Source organism: Mercurialis annua, linkage group LG2 (assembly GCF_937616625.2).
Source record: "Mercurialis annua linkage group LG2, ddMerAnnu1.2, whole genome shotgun sequence".
NCBI classification, from domain to species: domain Eukaryota; kingdom Viridiplantae; phylum Streptophyta; class Magnoliopsida; order Malpighiales; family Euphorbiaceae; genus Mercurialis; species Mercurialis annua.
This window is the reverse complement of record NC_065571.1, coordinates 1,889,130-1,917,012: the sequence shown is the minus strand read 5'-3', so window position 1 is coordinate 1,917,012 and position 27,883 is coordinate 1,889,130. Positions and strand designations below refer to the sequence as shown.

Genomic DNA, 27,883 nt, shown 5'->3' with positions numbered 1-27,883 from the left:
TCTTATTTTAAAGATATTATTAATAAAATTAAGTTAATTCTTTAATTATGGTTATTATAAAACGAAAAGAAGAATAAATTTAGTATGGAAAAAAAATTAATAACCGAATATATTATATTTATTTTTATAAAAAATCTTAACTAATTTAATATTAATTATAAATAAAAAAATAATATAATTATAATAAATTTACTAATATGTACATTGACGAGTTACGTTACGAGCCACGTGCATAGCACGAAATGCGAAATTAGTATATATAAAAAGATCAAACTAGCTAGTTGATTTCTAATTTGCAGTCGAACTAATTGACCTTTAATTTACGGTCGAATCGATTGAACCGACTACTCCAGTTTCTTAAAAACAGATTTTCACTATATTTAATAGTGGTTTGGTACATTGAATTTTTTTAAAAAGTTAAGGGTTCTGAATCTTACTTTAAATTTCCTTGTGATATTAAAGATCTTGCATTTAAGCAATGAACATCTTTTTTGAAATAGGTATGAAAATCTTTAAAGGTAGGCACACTCATGGTATTTTAACTTTTGAAAATTTTCTATCCAGGTATTTGGTCGTTAAAATTTTATAGACTTGATCTTCTAAAAATATTCTTTATTTTATTATTTTTGTTTATATCTCAAATTTTTAAAATTATTAATTTTATACCATTTTTTATTTTTCAGTTTCAATTATCCATTTTTTATTTTTTATTTGAAAAAAATTTAAATATGTCCTTCATATATTAAATTTTCTAACATCATGCGGAAATTATTTAATTTTTTTTAACATCATGCGAGAATTATTTAGATTTCTCTTTTTGTATACACTTTATGGTAGATATAATGATACTTAGGTCTCGCTTGGTTCGTTTTATAGCAATTTTTAGGAATTAACTTCCCGAGAAGTGTAGTTCCCGGGAAGTTAACTTCCTAGGAAGTTTGTTAAATGTTACTTGTTTCAATTTTTACTTCTCGGGAAGTACAAAATTAATTTTAATATAATATACTATATTTTTAACTAAAAGATATAAATGTCCTTTGAATTTTTTTATATTGTTAAACAAATAATTTTAATTTAAAACTCGAGCAATAAATAATTTAATTTTTGCTTATTATCTCTTATTTTACGATTCACGTACTATTTAAGAGAGTTTTTAAATATTAAAATTATATTTTTTTATTTGAATTTACATAATATCAAATATTTAATAAAAATATTTACTTATTATAAATAACAATCATAAAATAATATAAGTATATTTTTAAAATGAATAAAAATATTTTATATGAATTTTAAAAGAAAAAAAAAGAATTAAGGTTAAATTAGGAAAAACCAACAAAAGTATTAGGGAAGTTCTACTTCCTTGGGTTTTGCTAGGGAAGTTACTTCCCTAATAAAAGGGAAGTCAAACATCCAACTTTCCGGAAAATAAAATATAAAAATTGAACCAAGTAAAAAAAATTTGCTATTTCCTGAGAAGTCAACTTCCCTAATTTATTTACCCTCAACTAAGCAAAGCCTTAAAGTTGGAGGCTCACTTACCACAACAAACTTTTAAATAAATGAATTATTTGATATGTTTTTAGAATTTCTATGATAAAAAATTTAAAATCTGATTGTTAATAATTTCCATTTAATACATCATTTAAAATCTCAGCTACCGGCTTGAATTTATTGAATCAATTATTTAACCTTTTGAAACATACTACAACATGATTTTTGACCTATATATCTAGGGTTGAGCATATACCGCGTTTCAATGTTAATTAAAGCAGATTTTGAGGTAGAGGTTATGGGATATAGCGAAAACTTTATAGATTTGAAAGTGGTGAATGGGGATGGTCGTAGTTGGCGGCTCACGGGTTTTTATGGATGTCCGGAGAGGAGTAGAAGGCGTGATTCTTGGAATATTTTAAGGAATTTAAGTCAAGGTAATTCTCTCCCATGGTGTGTTTTGGGGGATTTTAACGATATTCTTTATCATTATGAGAAGCGTGGAGGGGTGGTTAAGCCAAACTGGTTGCTCGATGGGTTTCGAGAAGCAATTAATGATTGTGGGCTGAATGATATGGGGGCGACTGGTTATAAATTTACCTGGTCTCGTGGTAGAAGTGAAGAAGACAGGATTGAAGAGAGACTGGATAGGGTCTTGTGTTCGCAGGAGTGGGTGGAGTTGTATCCGAATGCTGCTGTAAGTAATCAGGAGACGACTACCTCTGATCACTTGCCGCTGTTTCTGGTTTTCGAACAGCAGAATATTGGCCCTAAAAAGCGGGCTTTTCGTTTCAATAACGTATGGCTGTCTAGTAAAAATTGCGATGGTATTGTCAATGAAGCATGGGATAAAAGCATGGGTTTAGACTTGAAGGAGAAGCTGTCTTTGACCGAAAATTATCTAAAGCAGTGGAGCGGGGATAGTGGGCCAAATTTTAAAAAGCGAGCTGCGAATCTTCGGTGCCGGATGAGACGCCTGGATGACAGGTCTGATGTTGGAAGTTCAGCTGAGTATAGAAGAATTTCCTTGGAGTACCATGAGCTCCTAAACGAAGAAGAAGTTTATTGGAAACAAAGGGCCAAAAGTTTCTGGCTTTCGAAAGGAGATGCTAACACTCGGTTTTTTCAGAATTTTGCCTCTTCTCGTCGTAGAGGTAATCGGGTGTCTAAGCTTAGAGATGAAGAGGGGACGTGGAGGTCCTCAAAGCAGGAGGTTGAAGACATAAAAGTAAGGTACTTCTCGCAGCTCTTTACTGACTCGCAGATGTGTCATATTGATATGTGTGAGATTGATAGTCGTATTTCTGATGATGATAATGTGTGGCTTATGCGGCCTATTTCGGACAATGAAGTTAGAAATGCTGTTTTTAGCATGCATGACGACAAGTCGCCAGGGCCCGATGGGTTTAATCCCGCATTTTATAAGAAATATTGGGGAGTGTGTGGAAAAGATGTTATTAAACTGTGCAAGGATTTTTTTGCTAATGGGTATTTTAAGGCGGGCTTGAACGATACGAACCTTGTGCTAATACCTAAAGTTAATAATCCTGAGTATGTTACTGATTTGCGCCCGATATCCTTATGTAATGTGTCTTACAAGATTATTTCAAAAGTGATGGCAAATAGAATGAAGGGTTTAATGCATAAGATTATTTCAGAGAATCAAAGTGCGTTTGTGGAAAATAGACTCATAACGGATAACTTTTTGATTGCTTATGAAATCGGTCACTTTTTGAGACGTCATAGGAGGGGAAAATTTGGGTATGCGGCTCTTAAAATTGATATGAGTAAAGCCTATGATAGAGTGCGGTGGGAGTTCATTGAGTTCATGCTTCGAAAATTGGGTTTTTGCGATTCTTGGGTTAATTTGGTGATGTTTTGTGTTTCTTCGGTTAGGTATTCGAGTATTGGCGACTGTGAGCCTACGGAGCCTATTATTCCGAGTAGAGGCTTGAGGCAAGGAGATCCGCTTTCTCCCTATTTGTTTATAGTTTGTGCGGAAGGGCTTAGTTTGATGCTAAAAAATGAGGAGGATGCGGGTAGGATACATGGAGTGTCTATTTGTAGAGGAGCACCTTCGATTAGTCATCTCTTTTTTGCGGATGATTGCTTTCTCTTTTTTCGAGCCTCGTTGGAGGAAATGAACGTGGTGAAGGGGGTCCTTGATAAGTATGAGATATTAGCGGGGCAAAAGGTTAATTTTCAAAAATCTAACATTATGTTTAGTGCTAATGTGGTGGATGATGCTAGATTACCTATTAGCTCGGGGCTAGGAGTGACGGAAGTTAGTGATGGAGGTAAGTACCTCGGTCTTCCTTCGTTGGTTGGAAGAAACAAATCCGCTATTTTTAGTTTTATTCGTGACCGTGTTTCGAGTAAAGTGAAGGGATGGAATTCCAAGTTTCTTTCAAGAGGGGGGAAAGAGATTTTAATTAAAACGGTTGCCCAAGCGATGCCTAATTATGTTATGAATGTTTTTTTGATTCCTCTTTGCCTTTGTGAGGAATTAGAAAGAATGTTAAATTCCTTTTGGTGGGGTAGAGATCGTGAGAACCGGAAAGGAATTAATTGGGCTAGTTGGGATCGTCTTTGTGTGCCTAAAAAATTCGGTGGTATGGGCTTCAAAAAAATTAGAGACTTTAATATTGCGATGTTGGCTAGACAAGCTTGGCGTTTTATTAGCGTTGAAAATAACTTGATGGTGAAGGTTTTTAAAGCTAAATATTTTCCTAATTCTTCTTTTTTAGAAGCAAAATTAGGTTCGAACCCGAGTTATGTGTGGAGAAGCATTTTTGAAACTCAAGCGGTTATGCGTAGAGGCACTAGAGTTCGGATTGGTAATGGTAAGAGTTCACGGGTTTGGGGAAGCCCTTGGGTAGTGAGTGCAGATAATGGGGTTGTAAATACCCCTATGCCGTGCGGTCTCGAGAATGTTAAGGTGTGTGATTTGTTTGAAGTTGGCAGCCACAATTGGGACGTGGGGTTGATTAGGGATGTGTTTCATGCCGAGGATGCCGAGCGTATTCTTAGCATTCCTACTACTGTGAGAAATGTAGATGACGGGTGGTTTTGGAGGTTTGATGTTAAGGGCAAGTACTCAGTCCGAAGCTGTTATAGAGAGATTTTTGGCGACGTAGGTGGGAGTCCGGATAGCTTATGGGGCCTGATTTGGAAGCTCAATATCCCACTTCATGTTCGAAATTTTTTGTGGAGATGTTGCAAAGGGTTTCTTCCAACCCTTGAGGCTCTAGCTTCGAGGCATATTTTTGTTCTAAATCAGTGTGCAGTGTGTAACTCGGGATTAGATAATGCGTCCCATATTTTTTATTCCTGCTCTGTTGCTTCTCAGGTGTGGCGTATGGTTTCAGTTCCGGTGCTTGCGAATGATGGCTGTTTTGCGAGCTGGGTTTCCAGGTGGTTATCAGGTATGAGAATGGAAGATAAGGCGTTGGTTGCGATGTTGTGTTGGAATCTCTGGATTAACAGAAATAATCACGTGTGGAAGAACAAGACGGGTTCAGCAGAATCCATTTTGGCAGTAGCAAGCAATCAGCTGGCAGCTTGGAGCGCAGCTCATTCACAGCAGGTTCCTCTTCGTGTTGCAGGGCTGACTAAGGAAGATGGGTGTGTCAAGTGGTGTCCTCCTAAGGTTGGCGTTCTCAAAGCCAATATTGATGCTGCTATCTTCTCCGGAGGTGTGGGGACTGGGATTGGCATTGTGGTTAGGGACTGGTATGGGGTTCTTGTTTGTGCTCGGCAGGTCCATTTGTGCGGTTGTTTGAATCCGAGGCAGGCTGAGTCTATTGGCATTAGAGAGGCCCTTAGTTGGCTCAAGGGTTATTCTAATCTCATCATTGAATCTGATGCGATGGAAGTAGTTCTAGAACTGCGAAACCCGAGCTTGGTGGATCCAGACTTTATTATTGGTGATTGTTTAGATTTAGCAAAGCAGTTTAGTAATGTTAATTTTGTTTTCGTGAGACGATCTGCGAATCAGGCAGCGCACATGTTAGCGCAAAATGCCCGTTCCATGTCAGGTCATCAGGAGTGGTATAACTGCTTTCCTGAATTCCTCACAAATGTAACTGCTTTGGATTATTAATAAAGTCTAAGTTTTATTCAAAAAAATAAAATAAAATTATCCATTACCGAATTAACTAAAATATTGTATTTTATGATTAATAATGCATCAAAATCTTCATTGGATTTTTTAACATATTTCTCGCAATGATGATTCTTATAAAAATACGTACGAATGACAAGCTGATTAGTCTTTTTAGGACTAAATTGGCATATTGCGACTGATTTGCGGATTGAATTGCAATTGTCGCAATTAAGTTATAGAAATTCAAGATTTTTGTGGGCCAAATTTTGAATGATCAAATTAATATGAAGATCTTAGAAACTATGAGTCATTTTATACAATTTCAAAGATTGGATGTTAAAAAATTAAAATGGGTTTTTTACACAAATCACTCAAAATAGGACTTTGCTAACATTTATACCTCAGAAAAATTTAATATGCAACAATCTCTCAATTTCTTTAAAAAGTTTGTGTAAATACCTCATACCCCAATATAAGGAAATTTTTACAGAAAATAAGACACTTGTACCCTCACTAATAAACCTGCAACAGAGCCTTCCATCACTTTCGTTGTCAACGTCATTCCACCATCATCGTTGAGTTTTATGATATTGATTATTGTCGACGCTGCTTCAGCCGATGCCATTGGCGTTGCCATCGTTGCTTCGGCGGAGGTCGTTCTTGTTACCACCACTGCTTCGGCGGAGGTCGTTCTTGTTACCACCACTGCTTCAACCGCCGTTGTTGTCGTCACCGCCACTGATACAACTTATTTTAAATTTCTCTCCTAAACTACTTAAAAAATCTTGAAATACTACATTCAAGCATGTAGTTCTTTAGATCTTGACAAAGGTGGAAGATTCAGAAAATAGATTTGATTAGAAATCAATCTTAACTAGTTATGGAAGTGGATTAAGGAATCCATTTCCTTAATTTTAGTTGCTACCGCGGCCAACAATATCTTAATCACCAAAAGCTGTTTCTTCTACCTGTTTTTATAATTTTCTATTTCTTTTACTAAATGTTTTCTTGCTGTATGATTCTTATTTTCTTTATCATTTAAGATTGTTTATTTTGTTAAAAGTTATTCAAGATTTCTAATTGTCTGATTATGTTATTTAAACATATGTTATGGTTTTCTTTTTAGTAATTTACCCTATTAATAATCCATTAATTTCAAAATATTAATTCACAATCAGTAATATGATTTTTAAAAGTGTTTTCCTATCTTGTCAAAATTTAAATTAATTTATTGTAATTAAATTAATACTAATTTAAAATTAAAATTAACTTAAAATGCAATTAATTTGATGTCAATTAATCACATATGTGTTGATTTTTAACCGTGGATATTTTTTTATTAAAGTTTAATTAATCAATTATGAAAGTTGAAATTTGAAATGAATGGTAGACTTTATCTCACGTTGCATTTGCGCCATATACACTTAACTATTCCATTTTGCTTTTGCTTTTGCTTATTATTTTTATTAGTAGCTCCAAAAATCACCCAAAAATTCAGTATGTTATATTATTTCAGGTTCACATACGGTTCACATCAGGTTGTTTTTCAGTTTTGTAGACTGTTAATTACATTTCACTTAAACCAGTTATTTAATTTTTATAATAAAATATATCTTAAAATTCTCTCTATATAAAATATCAAATAAAATTGTAAAGAGCAGCATGACAATTTTTATAAAAAAAAGTGAATTAAAGTAGTTTAGTTGATATAGGTTCATATCAAGTTCACATCAAGTTGATTTTTGGTTTTATAGACTATCACATACATTTCACTTAAAAGAGATATTCAATTTGTATATTGAACTAAATTTCAAAATTTTATTTATATAAAATGTCAGTTAAGATCATAAACAGCAGTAAGATAAATTTTATAAAAAAATGAATTAAGGTAGTTCAGTTGATATAGGTTCATATCAGGTTCACATTATGTTGATTTTTGTTTTTATAAAATATCAATTATATTTCATTCGAAAGAGATATTCAATTTGTATAGTACACTAAATCTCAAAAATTTATCTATATAAAATATCAGTTAAGATGGTAAAGAACAGTAAGACAAATTTTATAAAAAAAATGAATTAAGATAGTTCAGTTGATATAAGTTCATATCAGGTTCACATTAGGTTGATTTTTAATTTTATAGAATATCAATTATATTTCACTTGAAAAAGATATTTAATTTGTATATTATACTAAATTTTAAATTTTTATTTATATAAAATATCAGTTAAGATGGTAAAGATCAGTAAGACAAATTTTATATATAAAATGAATTAAAATAGTTCAGTTAATATGAGTTCATATCAGGTTAACATCAGGTTGATTTTTGGTTTTATAAACTGTCATGTACTGTACCCTTAAAAGAGATTACTTAATTTATTTATTACACTAGATTTCAAATTTTTCTCTATATTGAATTTTCAATACATTAATTACATTAAGTTTTTAGAGATCACAACAAAAAAAGAATTTATTTTTTTATATTCAACATCGTTATAATCATGATACAAATGACTAATTTTAAAAATATGGATTGTTTATTTAAAAATAAATGACTATAAAGAGTTAAACTATTTCCCTCTATATAATATTGGGGTGTATTTGCCCTTTTTTAAAAATAAATAACGGAAGGTCTGGTTTAATTTTTTTATTTTTGTTTCTTCTAGTTATTAGACCTTTTTATATTAACAGTTAAAAAATCATGCGACCATTAAATTTTTTGATTTTGATGTCAAAATAAGTGGAAGATTCACATTAAAAACAAAAACACTGTAATTCGCACAACATCTTTTCCTTTTTTAATTTTATAAATTCCTACTTCATTATCACCAAACTGTAAAAATAATAAACAAAGCAAGAGTCAAATCTAATCCAGAGAATTCAATGCCCATGAACCATCCAACAAAATTGCAGGAGCCAAACACCTAGCTGGGTTTAAATCGGCGTCACCGTATTTTGACTCGCTTAATCACAGTGGTTGACACAATCGACACCACATATGCATTTAATATCATTACATAAACTATAATCACAAATAACTCATAATACTTTCTGTAATCCAAAAAGACTGTCATAGCAATATGCTATAACAAGTCATGTATATGAAAATTCTGCCATTAATGTAGTTTTCACTGTGAAAAATGAAGAAGAAGAAGAAAATAGGGTTAATTATCAAATGTAATAGAAACACAATAAGTTAGATATACCATAGGGATAGAATAGGAATAACAAATATAAAAAGGTATGCATGAAAAGTATTTTTAAAAATTGAGGGATTTTTGCAAAAAATAAAAACTTGGGTCACTAACATAAACAATTGAGATTTTGGGGGATTCTATGTAATTTTCTCAATTAAAATTGAACAAACAATGTGAAAAGGGCCCAAATTGATAAATCATGTGACTAAATAGTCACCTAACCACTTAATCAACCGGGGCACTAAAAAGTGATAATTAATGCGATTAAATTAATTTAAGATAGCCTAAATTAATGATAATCAAATAGAGTATTTCTAACCTATTAGATCGTGTAACACAAATATTTAATGTAATAATTTAAAATATGAGTTAGTATTTTCTTAATAATTCAAAATTCTAAAATATTTATTAACATGGTTTTAACGTCCACATCAGCATTGTTTTATTAAAATTGTTCACTGTTTTAAATTATAAATAATTAACAATTCATATTTTAATTAAAATTAAAATTCATAGTAAAATTATATAAAAAGTACTAGAGTTCATAATATAGTTTTTATTCACCCTTTATATTTAACAATATAGTTTATTAGTCATTGTAAATTTTTTGAAACTCAGGCTACATAACGGGGGCAATCCTCCCCTATTATATATTATCTTCCAAAAATTTATTACGGCAATGAGATTTCAGGCAATTTCTGAGGTTTAATCAAATTAGAATGAAAATCATCGGACCTTGTTGACCAATTATAAGCTTTAATCCAGGTAGAATTATTATCTCCAAAATAAATACCATTCTCAGTGATTTTCCAGTAACAATCACCCGTTCTTCCACATCTCGATTCTTCGGAATCTCTAGAGAGATCGAAAGCTACAATGAATCGATGTTGAAAAGGCGGATTATTACCCCTCAATAAACTGCAATGATAAACAATCTCTCTCGAATAAGTAACGGGAAAACTCCAATGGTATTGCTGCCACAATCTAGTGAAGTTGAATCTCCCTTTATTGTAGCATTCTCCATGTATAGGCACTTCGCTTCCGCTTTCGCAACCATTGAGAAAATAGACGGTGTATCTAGGGGGTTTTCGTCTTCGGTCTCTTGCAGAAACATCCGGTGCTTGGATTACGAAAATTATTGCAATAATTATGCAAAGGAGAAAGGAGAAATTAAGTGAAGATTTTAACATTTTTGCTATAGTATTGCTTTTGTTATAAGTTGAGTTTGGTGTAACTTAGTTTGAAGTCAATTGGATTTATATAGAGCCAGAGGTGAAGAGTTGTGTATTTTAAGTTATGTAATCTTATATTTTAGATTTGTAACTTTGCACAAGTAGGTGCATACCCTAAAATTAGTAAAAGTGAACTAACAAAATCAACAAATAGGTCAAGTATTAGTATCTCAAATTCTCAATATTAATACACTTTCAATTATAGAAAGCATCTTTTTTTTGTCTAACTAATTTATATTATTTATGGTGATTTTAAGTAAATTTTGAAGCTTGACATCAATTCTAGCCTAATATCAAAAATTCTTTATTTAATTTTCATAACTCATATATGTGTACCAAAACATTATCGAACTTCGTGTGTGTATATATATATATATATATATATATATATATATATATATATATATATATATATATATATATATATATATATATATATATATATATATACTCATTATTGCAAATATTTAAAATTAATATCAAATTTTACCATTCATGTTAAGATTTTTATTACTTTTTTAAAAGGTTAAATGCAAATTAAATCAAGACTCTTCACGTAATTTGAAAATGAAATATGAACTTGATGACAATTTTTTGTTGAAAACTGATGGCGTATACACCATAATATAAATTATTTCGGCGGGCACATGAGCATTTGGAAAATAGATCAGTGTATTGATTTGCAAAAAATAAAAGTAGGTGATTTATTTTGCCAAGTTTAAAAATCCATGTTATAATTATAAAACATAGTCAAATTCATGATTTTTAATAATTAATCGTCTTAAAATTGGATTAAAACTATCGAATTAAAAATGTTGGCGATATTTTTAAAAATTGTAAAAAGTCTGGATTTTTTGAAATATTAAGTCATATTGTGTTAATTTAGTACCTCAAATTTCTGAAAATGTAAAAAAGATTTGGAATTTTCAATCTAAATTAGACATAGGTTCATGATTTCATCGTAATATGAAAAGGAACAGTTTATTAAATAAGTGTAAGAAGAACATAATTTAAAGTTATTAAAGCAAATTTCAAAGCACACGTGAGTTGGTAAAACACTTTCTTTAGCTTAACTACTGAGAGCGTGGATTTAAATCGTACTTATGTATGTAGCCGTTTAAAATTTGGAGTCAGATTCTACCTCCTGCAATAGATCTACATTACTCGAGTGGAGATTAGTCTGAATTTAAAAAGTTTAAAGATACCGTCTTATGATCGAAACTCACTCAAAAAAAACCTCATACCATGTGCCAAAAATAACAATAATTAAGTAACTAGAGCCATAAATTAGCTTAATAATAAGCTAAGTTCAAGAATTAAGATGTGATCTCATGGTTCCAAACTCAGTTAATCAATATCATGTGTGAAATATTATGATGGTTATCTCTTCTTGTAAACACTTTGCGTTAGATAATGATAAATATAGTTGGAATGTCCCTTACCACTTCTAACTTTTAAGTGAATTAATTATATATTTGACAAATATTAGAATTTCTGTAGTTGATCGAAAAATTTAGAATAGGATTATTGGAGATTAACTTTCATTTCATTATATATATACTTGAGAGTCTCACCTAACATTTTAGATTTTTTGATGAATTAATTATTTGATACTCGAAAGCTGCTGCAACATGATTTGGAATCTATAAGTAATATGTGCATGAACTTAGTTCGCTACGTAGGATTATGAATCATCCATTTATCGATAACATGACATGGCGACAATAAATATATTTTTCAATTTATAAATATCGCATTAATTGCTTATATTTATATGAATTAAAATATCAAAATGGAGCCCGAAAATGCAAAGAACAGTGCCAAATAAATATCCAGTTACATAAACAATAATTTGTCTGAATTCAGTCTGTAACCTTCCGTTGTTGAGAAACTAAAAATTGGGCTAACGAAACATAAAAATAAAATGATTGTACCCAAAGTATGAAAAGCTTATAGTTTTCATCACACCAATTGTCATAGTGATCTTTTGAAATTTCAGATTAATATTGAATGTTATTGGTGGAGAAGTACCGTCAAGAATTGTTTTACAAAATACCACAAAATAAAGATGATGAACTTTATTATTTATTATTTCAAATCTGTAACTCATACAATAATACATTTAAACTTTGAGATACTAATTAGATATATGAATCCCAAGCAAACTCTTTAGTATAACTAACATTATCATTAGCAAAATAGATGCCATCTTGTTTGAGTTTCCAAAAGCACATACCAGTGTGTCCACACCTTCGAACATGAGTATCCACAGATTGATCGAACACTGAGAACGACTTTTTCTCGTTACTATGACCCTTAACGAACGAGCAACCATAAAGCACATGAAAATGCCTCGACACCATGAAGTGGTGCTGGTATTGTTCATCTAAATGAGTTAGCGTAAAGTTTGCACGAAATTGTTGATTCGGAGAAGTGCATAATCCTAATATAACACCATCCGCGTAACCTTTGATGATGTGAAATTCAAACTTATATCGCGGAAAAGGGATTGGTTCTCGTGCATGAATTTCGATGATTGCTAGGGAAAACAAGACGAACAAGCAAGCTAAAGAGCTCGAACGAGACATTTTCTTTAATTTATGATTGATTTTTTTTTTCTATGAATGATAAGATTTGATAGGAATTATATTTATAGAGAAGAAGATGTGAGTGTGGTAGCTACTCCATAGATTGTGAGAGATTATTAACCATGTATAAAGGGTGTGTTTTCATTAGGTTACTATAAATATATGGAATTATGGATTCTTTTTAGTTTATTTATAGTTTAAACTCCTTAATTAAGAAGTTTTACTCAATGCATAAACACAATTAAAATGTAACTTAGTATGTTTTATTTTGAACCAGTCACTATGCAGTCTCGCATATATGTCATAATTTCACATCTTTATCCCGTTTGTTTGAAAATCAAACGATATAGTTTTTCATTTTTATTTTCATCAATAATTTAGTCATTCCGATCATTTTTTTGTGTTAATCAGTCAACTGAATAAAAAGACTACATTAAAAATAAATAATTTCAATTTAATTCTTAAACTTTTAATTTTAATACGTATAAACATTATTATGAGATTCTAGTGAGTTAACGGTTTCAAATAAATTTTTAATTTTTATGAAAAATTTAAATTGCTTAGATTTACACCCATTCTAAGGTATCATTTCTAATACATCGGTGGGCATGCTCGGACACATTGAGTATTTTGTTAAAAGTGGTTTTTTGTTTCAAAAATTATATGAAATAAATAAAATAAAATTTAAAAGTAAAATATTAAATAAATTGAATTTATGAAGCTATCGAATTTCATAAATTTGCAATTTTTTTTATATCCGTTTCAAAAATAAATTTAAAGATTAAATTGAAATTGAATTATTTTCAGCTAAATTCTTTAACTTAGTTGACTAACACCAGAAATGTTAGGAGGGATTAATAATTAACGGAAACAAAAATAAATTACAATATTATTTTATTTTCAAATAGTAGGGACGAAAGTATAAATTATGATATGTGTGCATCTCATAATGATTTGCTCTTTTTTTCACATTGTTTTGAGAAGACTTATTGACCAAAAAACCACTCACCTTTTAACCTCTTTTAAATTTCACCCTAATGTTAGAATTTCGTCAATATTTGCGCCATATTTGACTTTCTCAATTGTGGTATAGGCACGACGACTTTTTAACATTATGGAAATAATGCTGATGAAGGCACTAGGATTGTGAAAAACAATTGAAGATTTAGTTTTTTGATTTTCAAAAATAAGATTTCATTTTGTAAATATTAGTTCTGATTAGGTAGCCCAACTGGTGGCTAAAAAATCCTTGCGGATGACTGTTTTGCAGTTTTCATCATTTAATTATGGAAGGACTTACTCATTGGTGTTGAGGAGTCATTTTCTATTTATATATATTATTTTTCTTTTAATAAAGTTTAACCTTTGACAAAAAATTTTAGTAAAGAATAGACTCTCACTTGTCGTGCCTTCACATGTACGCTTGATGCTGAAGAAAAACAATATTTGAAGTGATACATTAAATACATTTTTAAGAAAAATTACACATTTTAATATGCCAATTTTATAAAGAGTTAATGTCAAAAAAATTCACAAACTTTACATGTTTTTTCATTTTAATCACATAGTTTAAATTTTCTCATTTTTATGCACGAATTACCACTTTTTCTCAAATTCATGCACGGTGCTGAGTTGACACTCATTTATTGGTGTAAAATGATCTCTACCTCAGCGAATTACAGCAATAGAGCTGTGACACCTCAACACCGTGCATGAATTTGAGAAAAAGTGGTAATTCGTACATGAAAATGAGAAAATTTAAACTACTTGATTAAAATGAGATTATGTGTAAAGTTGGTGAATTTTTATGACATCAACCCTTTTATAAATTATGACAAGCAGATTCAAATTCCAATTGAACCAAAGTTATGGAGTTTATCTTTTATAACTGGAACAATTAAATAAATGCATGTAAGCAATCCACGTCGCCAGCTGGATATATTTTTCCGAGTTTGTATATTAACAGACAAGATTATTTGAATCGTTTCCTTAGGGATATATATTTAATAAGTTAAGTTAAAATTCTAAAATTATCTTAAACTTTATGATTATTTATTAGAGTAACGATCTGAAACAAACTATTAAAGACACTAATTAGATTAACGATTCCAACCAAACTCTCGAGTATAAGTAACATTATCAGTAGCAAAATAGATGCCATCCTCTTTGAGTTTCCAGAAGCAATTACCGGTTCGTCCGCACAGTCTGTTCGTACCCTCCACGGCTTGATCGAACACTTTAAAAGTTTTGCGCTCATTCTGATCCTTGCGCATAAAGCAAAGGAAATAAGCCCGTGCATGTAACTGGAACTGACTATCTAAATGGATTAGCGTAAAGTTCATGGAAATCGTATGGCTCGGGGAATAGCATCTGCCCGATATCCACCCGTTCGCGTAGCCTTTGATGATGTGCACATGAAAATCTAAATGGGGGATAGGTGGTGGCGGCAATTGTGCATGAATTTTGCTTATTGCTAGGGCAAACAAGACAAGAATGCACACCAAAGAACTCGAATAAGAAGACATTTTCATTAGTTTTTGATTGATTTTTGACGAATGGTGATACATTATGCATAAATAGTTTGATTTTGAATGTATTATTGGTAAGATTTGACTGTAATAGCTAGTTCAGATATTGTCACGGATTATTAACCATATATAAAAGGTGTGGCTTCGGTGGGTTACTATATATAAATGGACTTATGGATTTTTTTTTATTTGAAAAATTGTAGTAAATGCATTTTCACAAGTAAAATGTGATTCCATATGTTATTTTTTATGAAAAATATTTTATAACCTACTATTTTAAACCACCTTCTATAACCGTACTTACATGGCAGTATTTCATGTTAGGAATTAGGAAAATATAATTGAACCAATTTCTTTTATTTGTACTAAAAAGAAACTTTTACACTCGTGCACTTCCTACGCACAACACCCACACGTCACTAACGAATTTTTTTTAGTGAACCTAATCCACCACGTAGGACTATGAACCATCCACAAATAATATGTCACCTGTCATAATTATAATAAATGATCCATTCATTTATTAACACATCATTTATTGTATTTAGAATTAAATTTAAAAATTCATTAATTACAATGATGTGTTAATAAATGAATGGTTCATTTATTATAATTATGACACGTGTCATATTATTTATGGATGGTTTATAATCCTACGTAGTGGATTAGATTCACCTAACAATTTCTCGTCACTAACACTTTGTATCTCTCTCACTTATTCTCATACATCATAAATGAGAGAAATTCTTACGTAAACTCAGTCCATCACGTTATCTGTGCACTAAACCTATCACATAATGACACGTCATTAAAATGATGGCAATCTTATAATATTACTATTTAAAAGTGTAAATAAGTAATAAACGAATTTACAAGATTGTCATCATTTTAATGACATGTCATTATATGATAGGCTTAGTCCACGGATGATGTGGTGGACAGAGTCTACCTAAAAATCTCTCCATAAATGATATAGCCACTTCTCTATTTATAGTTATATATAGGTCGGTTATATGTAGTTTCTAGGGGTTTTTTCATGAAAGTTTGATTAAAAAAGGTCAAATCTTTTTACGTGGTATGCCACGTCAGCGCTACATGAACGCCACATAAGTAAAAGCGCGTGCTATTTTAGAATTGGACATAATTAAAATGAAATTATGCGTTTCAACACATATTGGACAAAATTGAAAGATTTGACCTTTTGTGAAATTTTCTTCAACGGTTTGACCTTTTTTAGTAATTTGGCCTAATTATAACATTGATAACTATTTAGAATATTTATTAATCAACGAGGATTGGTTCAAATGGTAAGCGGCTTGTTATCGCTTAAACAAGGTCTCAAATTCGAGTCTTGTGAATGCAAAAAACCTCGCTGGCTGACTCACCCATCATGTCAGGTGCGCGACGCAGGTCGGATCCGGATTAGTTAAGGCGAAGTCCTGGAAATTGGATGGGCAGTAAAAAAAGAATATTTGTTAAAATTTAAAGTATTGAATAATAGTCAATTTAATACTTGAGGGTGTAATTGAAATCAAAAGGTGTGAATTTTGATGATTGAGGGTGCAATTGTAATCGAGAAATGTGAGAAATGTTATCACTAGCAAAATAGATACCATCTTCTTTGAGTTTCCAATAGCACATACCAGTGCGTCCACACCTTTGAATTCTACTGTCAAAAGCTTGATCAAACGCTGTGAAAACCTTGTGCTGATTACGGCTCTTGACGATCGTGCAAAAGAAACAAGCACGCAAAATGCATTTCGACTCGGAAGTGCCAATGGTATTGATCATCTAAATGTATCAGCGCAAAGTTAGCAAATACGTGATTTGGGGTAGTGCACGTTCCAACTATCGACCCGTTTGCGAAACCTTTGATGATGTGCACGTCGAAACTAAATCGAGGAACAGGGGGGGGGGGGGGAACTCGTGCATGAGTTATGCTGATCCCTAGGGCAAACAACAAAGCAATGCAGCCTAAAGAAGTAGAACAATGCATTTTCATTACTTTATGATTGATTTTTATTGAATGATGAGATTTGAGAGGAACATTATGATGCATAAATAGTTTGGTTTTGAATGTATTATTGGTAAGATTTGAGATTATATGGACTTATATTTGGTGGACTTCTAAAAATTTCTCCTACTTTAGATATAGTTGGAGATTATTAACCATATATAGATTTATATTTGGATTTTTTTTCCAGTTTATTTATAGTTTAAGCTCCTCATTTAAAAAGCTACTAAACTCGAACCTTAACAAAAAATGTTCTCCAAAATTAAACTATTTATGCATCATAATTTTAGAAAGATTTGTACTGTTATATGAAAATTTAAATAATGCTCTAAAGGAGTTGTGGATATATCTGACACATATATCAAATAAATAATGAATCAAACTGATACGATTTGAAATCAAAATATCAATATATATATATATATATATATATCAAATTGAATGATTAATAAATTTGAATTAAAATTACTATTAGCTTTTTAAAATTAATTTAAAAAAATCAAAAAAAGGCAATTTTTATTTATTTATTTTATAGTATGTTTTTTGAATTAATTCCATAAAAAATCACGACCTTTACACGAATTTTCATTTTAATCACGACTTTTAAAAGTTGCCATATAAAACCACGACCTTCCATTTTTTTCCAAATCTATCGTCAAATCAATTTTTTATGATGTGGCCACCATAATCCGGCATATTTGGAAAAAAAAATGAAAGGTAAAATTCACTGGAAAAATAGTCGGTGATAGATTTAAAAAAAATGAAAGGTCATGATTTTATATGACAATTTTTAAAAGTCATGATTAAAATGAAAATTCATGTAAAGATCGTGACTTTTTATGGAATTAAACCATGTTTTTTCTTGTCATAGTTAATACTCTTTCAGCACGTCAATTGTAATTAAACATCCAGAATAATAGTAATTGAGGAGTGATCTTTTACGGTAATTGATTTTTGAGTATCGAAACAATTGCCTTATTTCTTTCACTAAATTTTAACTCAATTAGTAAACTTTAATATCATTTTAATCAATCTTAGTATTCTGGCCATAATGCATATAAATGTAAAAGCCGGGGTAATTACCTTCGAGTTTTTTTATTTCAGTCACTAAATCTTTTTTTTTATCACCGAACTTTCAATTTTTTTCATTTTGGTATTTGCCGGCCAAAAATGCTTAGGTGGCAGCCGAAATTAATTTCTTTTAACTTAAAAACTTGCCATATGTGCATAATTTGGCTTAAAACTCATTTTAAAGTAAAATTATGTATATGTGATAAATTTTCAAAGTAAAACTAGCAAAATCTGGTTGACATGTCAATTTCCGGCTGCCACCTAAGCATTTTTGGTCGGAAATACTAAAATGGAACAAAAATGAAAGTTCAATGATCGAAAAAACAATAATTTAGTGACTAAAATAAAAAAATTAGAAAGTTCAGTGATGGTCAAAATCAATTACCCATGAAAACCGTATAAACTTATTTTTGCCACGTGAGAATCAAACTTTATTTATTTTCTCTAATTTGTCATGTGTGTATGACTTTATTTTATCCTGGAATTCGTAGGCCAAATGTGCATGTCGAGTTTTCAGGAAGAAAAAAAAACATAAATTTCATTTATTGCGTATGCATTTTAGATGGAAAATCGCTCGTTGAGACAATTAAAATTTAGTAATAAAATTAAAATGAATTAAAAATTTAGTCACCAAATACAAAATGGTGATATTTTGGATATATATCCCTAGCATCAATGACTAGATCTTTTATGATCTTAGATAATTTTAAAATAACTATTAAAACTCTTAAAGTTTAATTAGTTATCAAAATTGCAGAACCATGTAGAATAAATAGTAAAATACCTCCAAACAAAATTAATTGACATCTTAAACGTTAAGACATTTATTAGAGCAACTATCCGAAGCAATTAATGTCTTTAATTAAAACTCTAAATAGAGTAACGATCCCAAGCAAACTCTCGAGTATAGCTAACATTATCGACAGCAAAATAGATGCCATCCTCTTTGAGTTTCCAAAAGCACATACCGGTTCGTCCACACCTTCTATTCAGACCGTCCACGGCTTGATCAAACACCGTGAAAGTCTTGCGCTCGTTATGATCCTTGTGCAGCAAGCAAGCGAAATAAGCACGCGTGTGCATTTGCACCCTGAAGTGCCATTGGTGTTGATCATCTAAATGGATTAGGGTAAAGTTTGCAGCAAATATATGGCTCGGGGACGAGCATGTTCCTGATATCAACCCATTCGCGTAACCTTTGATTATGTGCACTTCGAAATTTAGACGAGGAATAGGTTGGGGCACTCGTGCATGATTTTTGCTTATTGCTAGAGCAAACAAGATAAGAATGCACACCAAAGAACTCGAACAAGACATTTTCATTAATTTATGATTGGGTTTTCATCAATATGGTAAGATTATGATGCCTAAATAGTCTGATTTTGAATATATTATTGGTAAGATTTGAATGTGGTATCTACTTGAAATTTGTCACAGATTATTAACCATATTTGAACCGCACAGTTTCATTAGGTTACTATATATAAATGGACTTATGGATTTTGTTTAGTTAATTTATAGTTTAAGCTCCTTATTTAAAAAGTTAAATGCGTACACTTGCTTATATGAAAGGCTTAATTAAAAAAAACGAAGATTTCAACATTTTTAGCAAATTTGACACGAATTTTCAATTTTAACAATTTAAAAAATGAACTATTTTTGTTTTTATAGTTTAAAACACCAAGTAATTTATCTTTAAAAAATGAAGACGTGGACACCAAATATATAATGTTATGGCGTTCACGTCGGCAATTTTTTCATGCAAAATTATTCAATGTCTCCAATTGTAAGAATTCAAAAAATTGGTATTTGATATTGCAAACATTTAAAAGTCAGACTGAGTTGTACCGTCTGATTTGATTCTTGAAACCATGTTAAAAATAAAACATACCAATGAAGTTATATTTTGATTGTATCAATGAACTTAGTACAATCTTTTTTAATAAAGGAGTTTAAACTATAAATAAACTAAAAAGAATCTGCAATGCCATATATACATAGTAACCTAATACAACCACAACCTTTGCAATTTGAAACACCAAAAAAAATAATTAGTGATGTGGACGCTTGAATATTGTTTAAAAAAATGATTGTTCGTATTTTAAATTGATAAAATTAAAAATTCATGACTACTAAAAACGCTGACGTTTGTCATTTTTAAAATAATTAAGCCTTTATATAAATCTAAGTCTACATGTCAAAAATTTAAACACGTAAATAGAATTCTAACTAGTAATTGGATTGAACCGAATAATTTTTATGATTTAATCAGTTCCATAACTTTTCTGTTTTTATGGTTTAAATTAAGAGGTTAATCATATTTCTAAATTTTAAAGAAGAATTATACCGAACTGACCTTTATTTTTTGCTCGAACTGTTCAGTCCGATTCAATTCTTAATTAAAACAATATAAAAAAATGACACATACTAAATTACATTTCACTTGTGAATACAACTTTTTAAATAAGGAGCTTAAACTATAAATTAACTAAAAAATCTATAAGTCCATTTATATATAGTAACCATATGAAACTATATCTTTCATATATGGTTAATAATCTGTGACAATATCTGAACTAGTTACCACACTCAAATCTTACCACTAATATATTCAAAATCAAAGTATTCATGCACATATAAATATATAATTCCTCTAAAAGCTTATCATTCATTAAAAAAAAATCAATCATAGATTAATGAACATGTCTTGTAATTCTAGTTCTTTGGGTTGCATTCTTGTCTTGTTTGCCCTAGCAATTATCAAAATTCATGCACGAGTGCCAACACCAGTTGCTCGTTTAAATTATGAAATGCACGTCATCAAAGGTGATATGAATACACCGATAGTTGGATCATGCACTTCTCCAAGTCATGGATTTACTGTTAACTTTACGTTAAACCATTCCGATGAACAAGTCCAATGGCAGATTAGATTGCGAAGGAATGTGCGCGCGATTTACGTTTGCTTGCTGATCAAGAACCGTAACGAGCGCAAGAGGGTCATAGTGTTCGATCAAGCTATCGACATTAGGGAAAGAAGGTGTGGACGGACCGGTATGTGCTTCTATAAACTCGAAGAGGATGGCATCTATTTTGCTGATGATAACGTTTCATACAATAGAGAGTTGGCTTGGGATCACTATAATTAGTGTCTTAAAGACTTGGCTTCAGATCGTTACTCTAATAAGTGTCTTGAAGTTTAAGATATTAATGTTACTTATATTTCAAAAAAAATGAGCTATTTTACAGTTTCTTCTAGATTATTCTGCATCGGGTTAAAAATTGTGGGTTACCAAATTATACTGATAAATTTTTAATTTAATATAATGTAATGCCACTAATTTTTTTATGGATATTTCCGACACTACAACGGCTTCCTACCAACCCCAGAACCGCCCACCTCACACCCACAACCGGTTCGTCTTCTACGTATATTATTAATTAATTTAACTAAATATAAATAAATTTAATACATACACAGTGAATTTTTTAAATAAAAAAACGCCGAACGCATCCCGACATTTAAACGCCTCCGACCACGCCAACCGCCCAACTCCGACCCCGAAACCGACCTGTCTTCTCCATGGAAGACGAATCCAGATTCGAGAATTAAAGATTTTCCACTTTCCTGACATTAGGGGTTTACGTGCACTTTTCCGAACGCTAAGGGTCTACTTGACCCAATGGACAAATGTTAGGGGTTTAACTGACCTGAAAAAGGTTACCGAGTCCACGCTGGCAATTAATGAATCCGCATTGACAAAAATAGACGGAGGTTTGAATGGTGTTAAAAACGAGGACTTATATGATACCATTTACTAACGTTAGGGGCTTAGTTGCACCTTTTCCAAGGTTAAAGGTCTACTTGACTCAATGGCCAACCATAAGGGGGCTTCACTGACTTTTTTCCAAGAAAATGTAGATTTTTTGTGCTTTAAATTTGGTCTTGGTTGTTCCTACTTCCTACTATTTCTTTGAAAATGCAACTCATATCGGCTAACTTTGCTGTCAAAAATAAAAATATTTAACATGTAATTCTCTATTATCCAAAAAAAAAATCAATTTTCTCACATGGGAAATATCTTGATACGATTGCTGAATTGTGTATATGAGGTTTCTATTTATTTGAGAATTCTGTATATGCATAATCACACCTTACTGCCCAATTCCTAAAAGGCTAAACCCATCTATAGGCCCTTGTACTATGGCATTTTTGTTCAAAAAGCCCCTTTAATATTTTTTTTGTTATTCAAGTCCCTCTATTTACATAATTTTTGATTTTTAGGTCCTTTTTTGGTTTTTTCCAGTCCCTTTACTTACAATTTTTTTGTTCCTCCAGTCCCTCAAAAGGACCTAAAAATCGGAATTTTGCCAAGTACAGGGACCTGAAGAACAAAAAAATAGTACAAGGGCTTTTCGAATAAAAATGATATAGTACAAGGACCTCTAGATAGGTTTAGCCTTCCTAAAATCCGACATGAACTTTTGCATAGACTCGGCAGGATCAACAACAATGGTTGCCTGGAATACGATAGAATTCCTGGTAAGGTGATCTGAGAAGTTCCTCCATGGACAACTCAATTCTTTTATACCTGTATCCACATAACTGCTAACCACCTACGCTCTGCCATCCATTCCAAGCTTAGGATTCTAGATAAAATAATCCTCATCAGACAACCGACAAAAGAAATGAGCCCGAAATTGAAGATTTGTTAACCTATTTATACGAGTTCACAAACACCACTCACGAAAACATTATTAGTTCACTCAGATGAGAGTGATCCATCGTCCATCAAGATGAGATATAGCAGCTAGCAATTGTTGGGAAAGTCAACAATGCATAAAAAATAAATAATAGTAAAAAAAAAAGTAACATTATAACAGTAGGAACAATCCTTTTTCTTTATCCTAATTGCAAATATAAACAATCAAATCAACTGAAAGAAGTTTTACCCTGCAGATACCATGTACAAAAAATTAATACCATCCTAAAAAAGCATGCCTAGTTTTCACTACATTATTACATCAGTATAAACATAACTTGAACAACCCAAATAACTGAGAAAATTTATAATTTTGCAGAGAAATATTCACATAACCAAGAAAACAGGCCCAGTCCCACCTTCTTTGTAAGCATCAGGTATACTGGAGTAGCAGAAGAGGTGGTTAGACATTTCCCAGCTCCAATCCTGTTTTCTCGACACAGACAGTCCTGGCCATCGGTTTATTCTAACATAATGCTCCCTGATTGTCCCATCATAATAGCAACTAGTTACGACTGAAAAACAGCATTCATGCCCACCCCATACCCTATCGCCAGGATCAGCAGTTTGGCTTCCATCTTGATGGAAGTATCGGTGCATAAGAGGGCTCGTGCCTCTCCAATATGGGTCGAGATTTTTCCAATATTCTGGCGCCACCTGACATAATTACATGTGCTCGTAATCAACAGATAATCACACTTTGACCAAACTTTGAACTGAAAATTACATATTCTCAATTTCATTACTAGGCAAGTGATGGATATTTATACAAAACAGGGAGCTGGCAGTGTAAACTATTAGAACTAAGGCATTGTTCGAATCAATGGACAAGGTGCCAGTGATAGATAACGGGCGTTGGTTAAATAAGGAAGCCAGGGTCAAGTAAACATGAATGTCAAAGAAAATGCATCTATAAAAATTAGCAAATTTTTTGGTAAAACTTAGCAAATTTCTTTCACAAAATTAAAAATGCCAGGATCGTGAAAAATAGTGAGAATTATTTGCGTTATTTACAAACAAACAAAAAAGTGTTGAAATTCCAGAAGATTGCCACGTTAACTGCACAGCTATAGCTACCAAAAGAGAAAATACTTAAAGAGTGTTATAGTCGTTAAACCTATAGGCAATTAACATAATTTGGGACTTATGCATGCTCCAAATCATCAGTTATTCATCATGCACTGAGTGGCAGATATCACTTAAAACCCAAGTCAGGGTATTCTTTAAAACTAATCATGTACTACTGAGCATGGAACATACTTTAATAAAAATGGAACTTCATGTACACTTCTGAACATGAAACATACCTCAGTAAAATGGAACTCCCAGACATGATCACACAGGTCATCCCTCATGATACGAGTCTGCCATAAAGTAAACAAAAGAACCACTATTGAATAATAATAAGATGTGCATATGCTAACCAAGCGCAGATATATTACCAGTAAAAGAAGAGTTAGTTTTATACTCACCCGTTTTGCATCCATAACAGATAGTGAATATGCAGCCAACTTGGAAATTCCCCGAACCTGTGACAATCGAGGTATGTGAGCTTTTCCAAGCCACAGTTCCTCACACTGAGAGTGCGGCGAAGTTAGACTTCAAATTACAACGTCAAGACCAGATAAACTGAAAAATAACACAGACCATAGGACAGTAAAGTCCCATTTATCCCGTTCCAAGCAGGCTGCATTACTGCATTACTGCATACAATTACTTTTCTTTCTTATTATTCTCAAAAGTATATAAAAGGAAGTTATGAAAGTCAGAGAAAATGGACTCTTAACAACAAATAATTATTCATATGCAACGGTTGTGTCACGTCATTCGTGCAACAAATGAATAAGACGTTTGCAATGTTTGGATATATAATGATAAAGTTAAACAATAATTGAATATTTCTATCGCAAACATTCATTGGCTTGTTGCAAAAATGACGTGGCCCAACCGTTGCATGTATAATCACTCCTCAACAACTTGCTATATATTATAGTACTTCCAACAGATTGGCAAGGTCCTATAGCCAATCCAACAACAATTATCTTGCAGACGAGCAGAGGAGAAGAGCCTTAAAACTGTATTAAGTATCATTAGAGCCATCATTTCTTCCCCTAGCTCCATAAGTTAACCAGTTTAAGCGCTCAACTCTAAGGCCATGTTTGTTTTATGGAATGTAATAGCATGAAATATTCCATTCCATAAAATAGCTATTCCACAAGGAATGCAATAGCTCTTCTTTACTTTTTGGTCATATTTGGTTCATGAAATGGAATAGCACGGAATGGCATAGCGATTCCACAAGAAATGGAATAGCTATTCTGAATTTTTAAGAGACGTGTTTATTCCACAAAATCTTGGAATAGCAATTCCGTGAAACCAAAGCAAAGAATAGTCATTCTAATCAGAATAGCTATTCCATTCCGCATGGTTTCCATGAACCAAACATGGTCCACAATCATGAAATAGCAATTCCTGAAGTTGTTATTTCATATTCTATAAACTAAATTAAGGAATAAGTATTTCATATAGAATAATTATTCTATTCCGAACCTATTCCTTAAACCAAATAGCCTAAATCCTAAATTAACAACTCCGCATTAAAAATTTCAACTATTTTCACCTCAATTTATGGATTGTTCAACTTCCATTTCTCGATTCAAACAACACAAATCACAAAAATTATACAAAACCTAAAAAGTTGAATTGAAATGTTGCGAAACTAAAATCTATTTACCTTAGAAGACCAGAGCCGATCACTAGAAGCAAGGGAATTCCAAGAGCGAGAAACAGTGAGAGAAAGTGCCACGCTGCGTGCGTCTAAATTACTCATAATCTTCATCATTATATCCCATCCCAGCACCTCCAGTGGGTCGCAACTCCTCCCATCTCCATCCTTCTTCTTCTTATTCTTCTTACTCCGTTTCCTCTCCTCAAAATCAAAGTAATAATTCCGGCAACACGATAGCGGCGACTCCGACGGCGGCGGAAAGGACAGCAGCGGGCTCCTGTTCATAATCAAATCTGCTCCGATTTTGGTGGTCCCTTCCATAGCATGGAAGAGACAAGGGATGGACAGGGAGAAGGAAAACTAAAGGGAGGGGAATGAACATGGACGGTTGCAGATGCGCACTGAAGTGGAATCACGTGCGGCGAGGATTTAAAGGAGCCGATGAGATTTGTTTTTCTTTTTAGTTTTTAATGAGAATTTTGAGTTTTTCATGAATGGCTTGTCGTTTTGTGCCGAGCACGATGTCTACGTGTAGTGTCGTTATGTGGAAGAGAAAGTAGTCTGTAAACTTGTGATTTTTACGTCAGCAAAGTGATATACAATCATTAATTAATAATGTTTTGTGAATTTAATGTAAAATTAAATATTTATATAACTATGAATTGTTTATTTATTATAAGTTTTTATTTAATTGTACTCTAAATATCTATGTGATTTAGAATCATGATTTTATTTTATTTGTGAAAAAATTCAAAAAAATAAATTTGATGATATTATACGAAAAAGTATGCGCTGACTGATTCACAAATTTACATAAAAAAATAAAATATCAAATTGTTTTATTAATAAAATACCGTCTTTAAAAAAAATTGTATATCACCTCTTAATTAATTTCTAATACCATAGATTATAATCATGAAATCTGATTTATCCATAATAATGCAACTTTTAAAAACTGAATACAAATTTTTTTTTTTTTTAAGAATAACTGAATACAAAATTTAAAGATTCTATATAAAATAAAAAAAATAAATTTTAAATCTAATATGAAAATGAACATAAAATCTGAAAAATTAAAGAAAAATGTTTCTCAAAAAGCAAATCTGACCAGTAATTTTTGATTTGGTTAGAGGATATATTAGTTTAATTCTTGATTTGGAGAAGTAGTTTTATTTTATAAGCAGAAAAATTTGTAGCCGAAATTAGTAATTTGAAAATCAGTCATTGTGTATAATCTTATCTTGCATTAGCCTCATAATCATAGTCATCCTTTGGTTTTAAAGCTAAGGCATGGAAGTCCTTAGAGATCCGAGTTCATTGAACATGTTAAATGAATTTATATTTTTTTATAATTGAAAAGAGAAAGCGTTTGTGGAGGAATTTGAACTCACGACCTAACATTTTGATATCCAACGTCTATACTATTTGAATTATAGTCCATTGATAAATATCAGATAATTAACCAACGAGCTGTAACTCAAATGTTATAAGCGCTGAACAACAAACTGTCAAAGTCGTGGGTTTAATTCCTCCCACAAGCGCTTCCCCCTCCATCAATTATCAAAAAAAAATCAGATAATTAACTGCTAGTAAAATATGATTGGTTTTTTGTTTATTTTGAAGTAGAGTTATTCACTGAGCCAAGTAGTCGTTCTGCCCCCTCCAAATCCAACCCGCTTGTGATGGGCACATATAATTTTTATTAAGTCCAACTTGAATCTGAGTTGGAATTGAATTGATTTTGGTATATAAATTTATATTTTTGTTCTTAATTAACTTTTTATATAGATTTGATTAAACTTTTACCGAATTTGCATAAATATATTATATACGAATTGAATATGAATAAAAAATATTATATTTAAACTAGATTCAAATCGAATTTAAGCTTGAGTTTAAAAAAGCCTAACTTAACTGAATTTGTTTCGAACTTGCCTAAACTCGGTCTAGATTTGTCTAAATCCGAGTAATAAACTGATATAGTTTGGACATAGCTCCTATTTGCCAATATCATTTGCTTATATAAAATAAGTTATGTTAACATTTTTTATATTTAAAATGAAAAAATACAATAATCTCAGTCATCAAACTTAATCTCGCATGTGAAAACACGAGAAAACTTTCCGGTTTTTGCATAAAATATTATTTCAATTGTTTTGAAGA

General features: G+C 31.5%; 5 protein-coding genes across 5 annotated transcripts; 1 reads left to right on the top strand and 4 right to left on the bottom strand.

The window, feature by feature from the left end:
• Positions 1-12,169: 12,169 nt before the first annotated feature.
• Positions 12,170-12,616, bottom strand: LOC126667352 (uncharacterized). Its single transcript, XM_050360306.1, has one exon. The coding sequence runs from the start codon at positions 12,614-12,616 to the stop codon at positions 12,170-12,172; it is 447 nt and encodes a 148-aa protein (XP_050216263.1).
• A 2,099-nt stretch (positions 12,617-14,715) lies between these two features.
• LOC126667350 (uncharacterized) lies at positions 14,716-15,183 on the bottom strand. Its single transcript, XM_050360305.1, has one exon. The coding sequence runs from the start codon at positions 15,181-15,183 to the stop codon at positions 14,716-14,718; it is 468 nt and encodes a 155-aa protein (XP_050216262.1).
• Positions 15,184-19,099: 3,916 nt separating this feature from the next.
• LOC126667345 (uncharacterized) lies at positions 19,100-19,546 on the bottom strand. Its single transcript, XM_050360301.1, has one exon. It carries the CDS (start codon positions 19,544-19,546, stop codon positions 19,100-19,102), a length of 447 nt encoding a protein of 148 aa, XP_050216258.1.
• Positions 19,547-20,931: 1,385 nt separating this feature from the next.
• On the top strand, positions 20,932-21,378 carry LOC126667342 (uncharacterized). The gene has a single exon (XM_050360299.1). The coding sequence runs from the start codon at positions 20,932-20,934 to the stop codon at positions 21,376-21,378; it is 447 nt and encodes a 148-aa protein (XP_050216256.1).
• Positions 21,379-23,112: 1,734 nt separating this feature from the next.
• LOC126670510 (uncharacterized) lies at positions 23,113-26,199 on the bottom strand. Its single transcript, XM_050364262.2, has 4 exons — positions 25,727-26,199; positions 24,465-24,569; positions 24,300-24,356; positions 23,113-23,649 (listed from the first exon to the last, which is right to left on the bottom strand). Exons 1-4 carry the CDS (start codon positions 26,039-26,041, stop codon positions 23,320-23,322), a joined length of 807 nt encoding a protein of 268 aa, XP_050220219.1. The 5' UTR covers positions 26,042-26,199; the 3' UTR covers positions 23,113-23,319.
• Between the last annotated feature and the right edge of the window lie 1,684 nt (positions 26,200-27,883).

What these genes read in the sequence shown, in the direction of transcription:
- LOC126667345 (XM_050360301.1), bottom strand. Translation starts at nt 19,546, where the DNA reads ATGTCTTGTTCGAGTTCTTTGGTGTGCATTCTTATCTTGTTTGCTCTA.
- LOC126670510 (XM_050364262.2), bottom strand. Translation starts at nt 26,041, where the DNA reads ATGGAAGGGACCACCAAAATCGGAGCAGATTTGATTATGAACAGGAGC. An exon ending in ATCGGCTCTGGTCTTCTAAG is followed by an intron (nt 24,570 to 25,726) that starts GTAAATAGATTT and finishes CCGCACTCTCAG; the next exon opens with TGTGAGGAACTGTGGCTTGG. An exon ending in CTGTTATGGATGCAAAACGG is followed by an intron (nt 24,357 to 24,464) that starts GTGAGTATAAAA and finishes ACTTTATGGCAG; the next exon opens with ACTCGTATCATGAGGGATGA.
- LOC126667352 (XM_050360306.1), bottom strand. Translation starts at nt 12,616, where the DNA reads ATGTCTCGTTCGAGCTCTTTAGCTTGCTTGTTCGTCTTGTTTTCCCTA.
- LOC126667342 (XM_050360299.1), top strand. Translation starts at nt 20,932, where the DNA reads ATGTCTTGTAATTCTAGTTCTTTGGGTTGCATTCTTGTCTTGTTTGCC.
- LOC126667350 (XM_050360305.1), bottom strand. Translation starts at nt 15,183, where the DNA reads ATGTATCACCATTCGTCAAAAATCAATCAAAAACTAATGAAAATGTCT.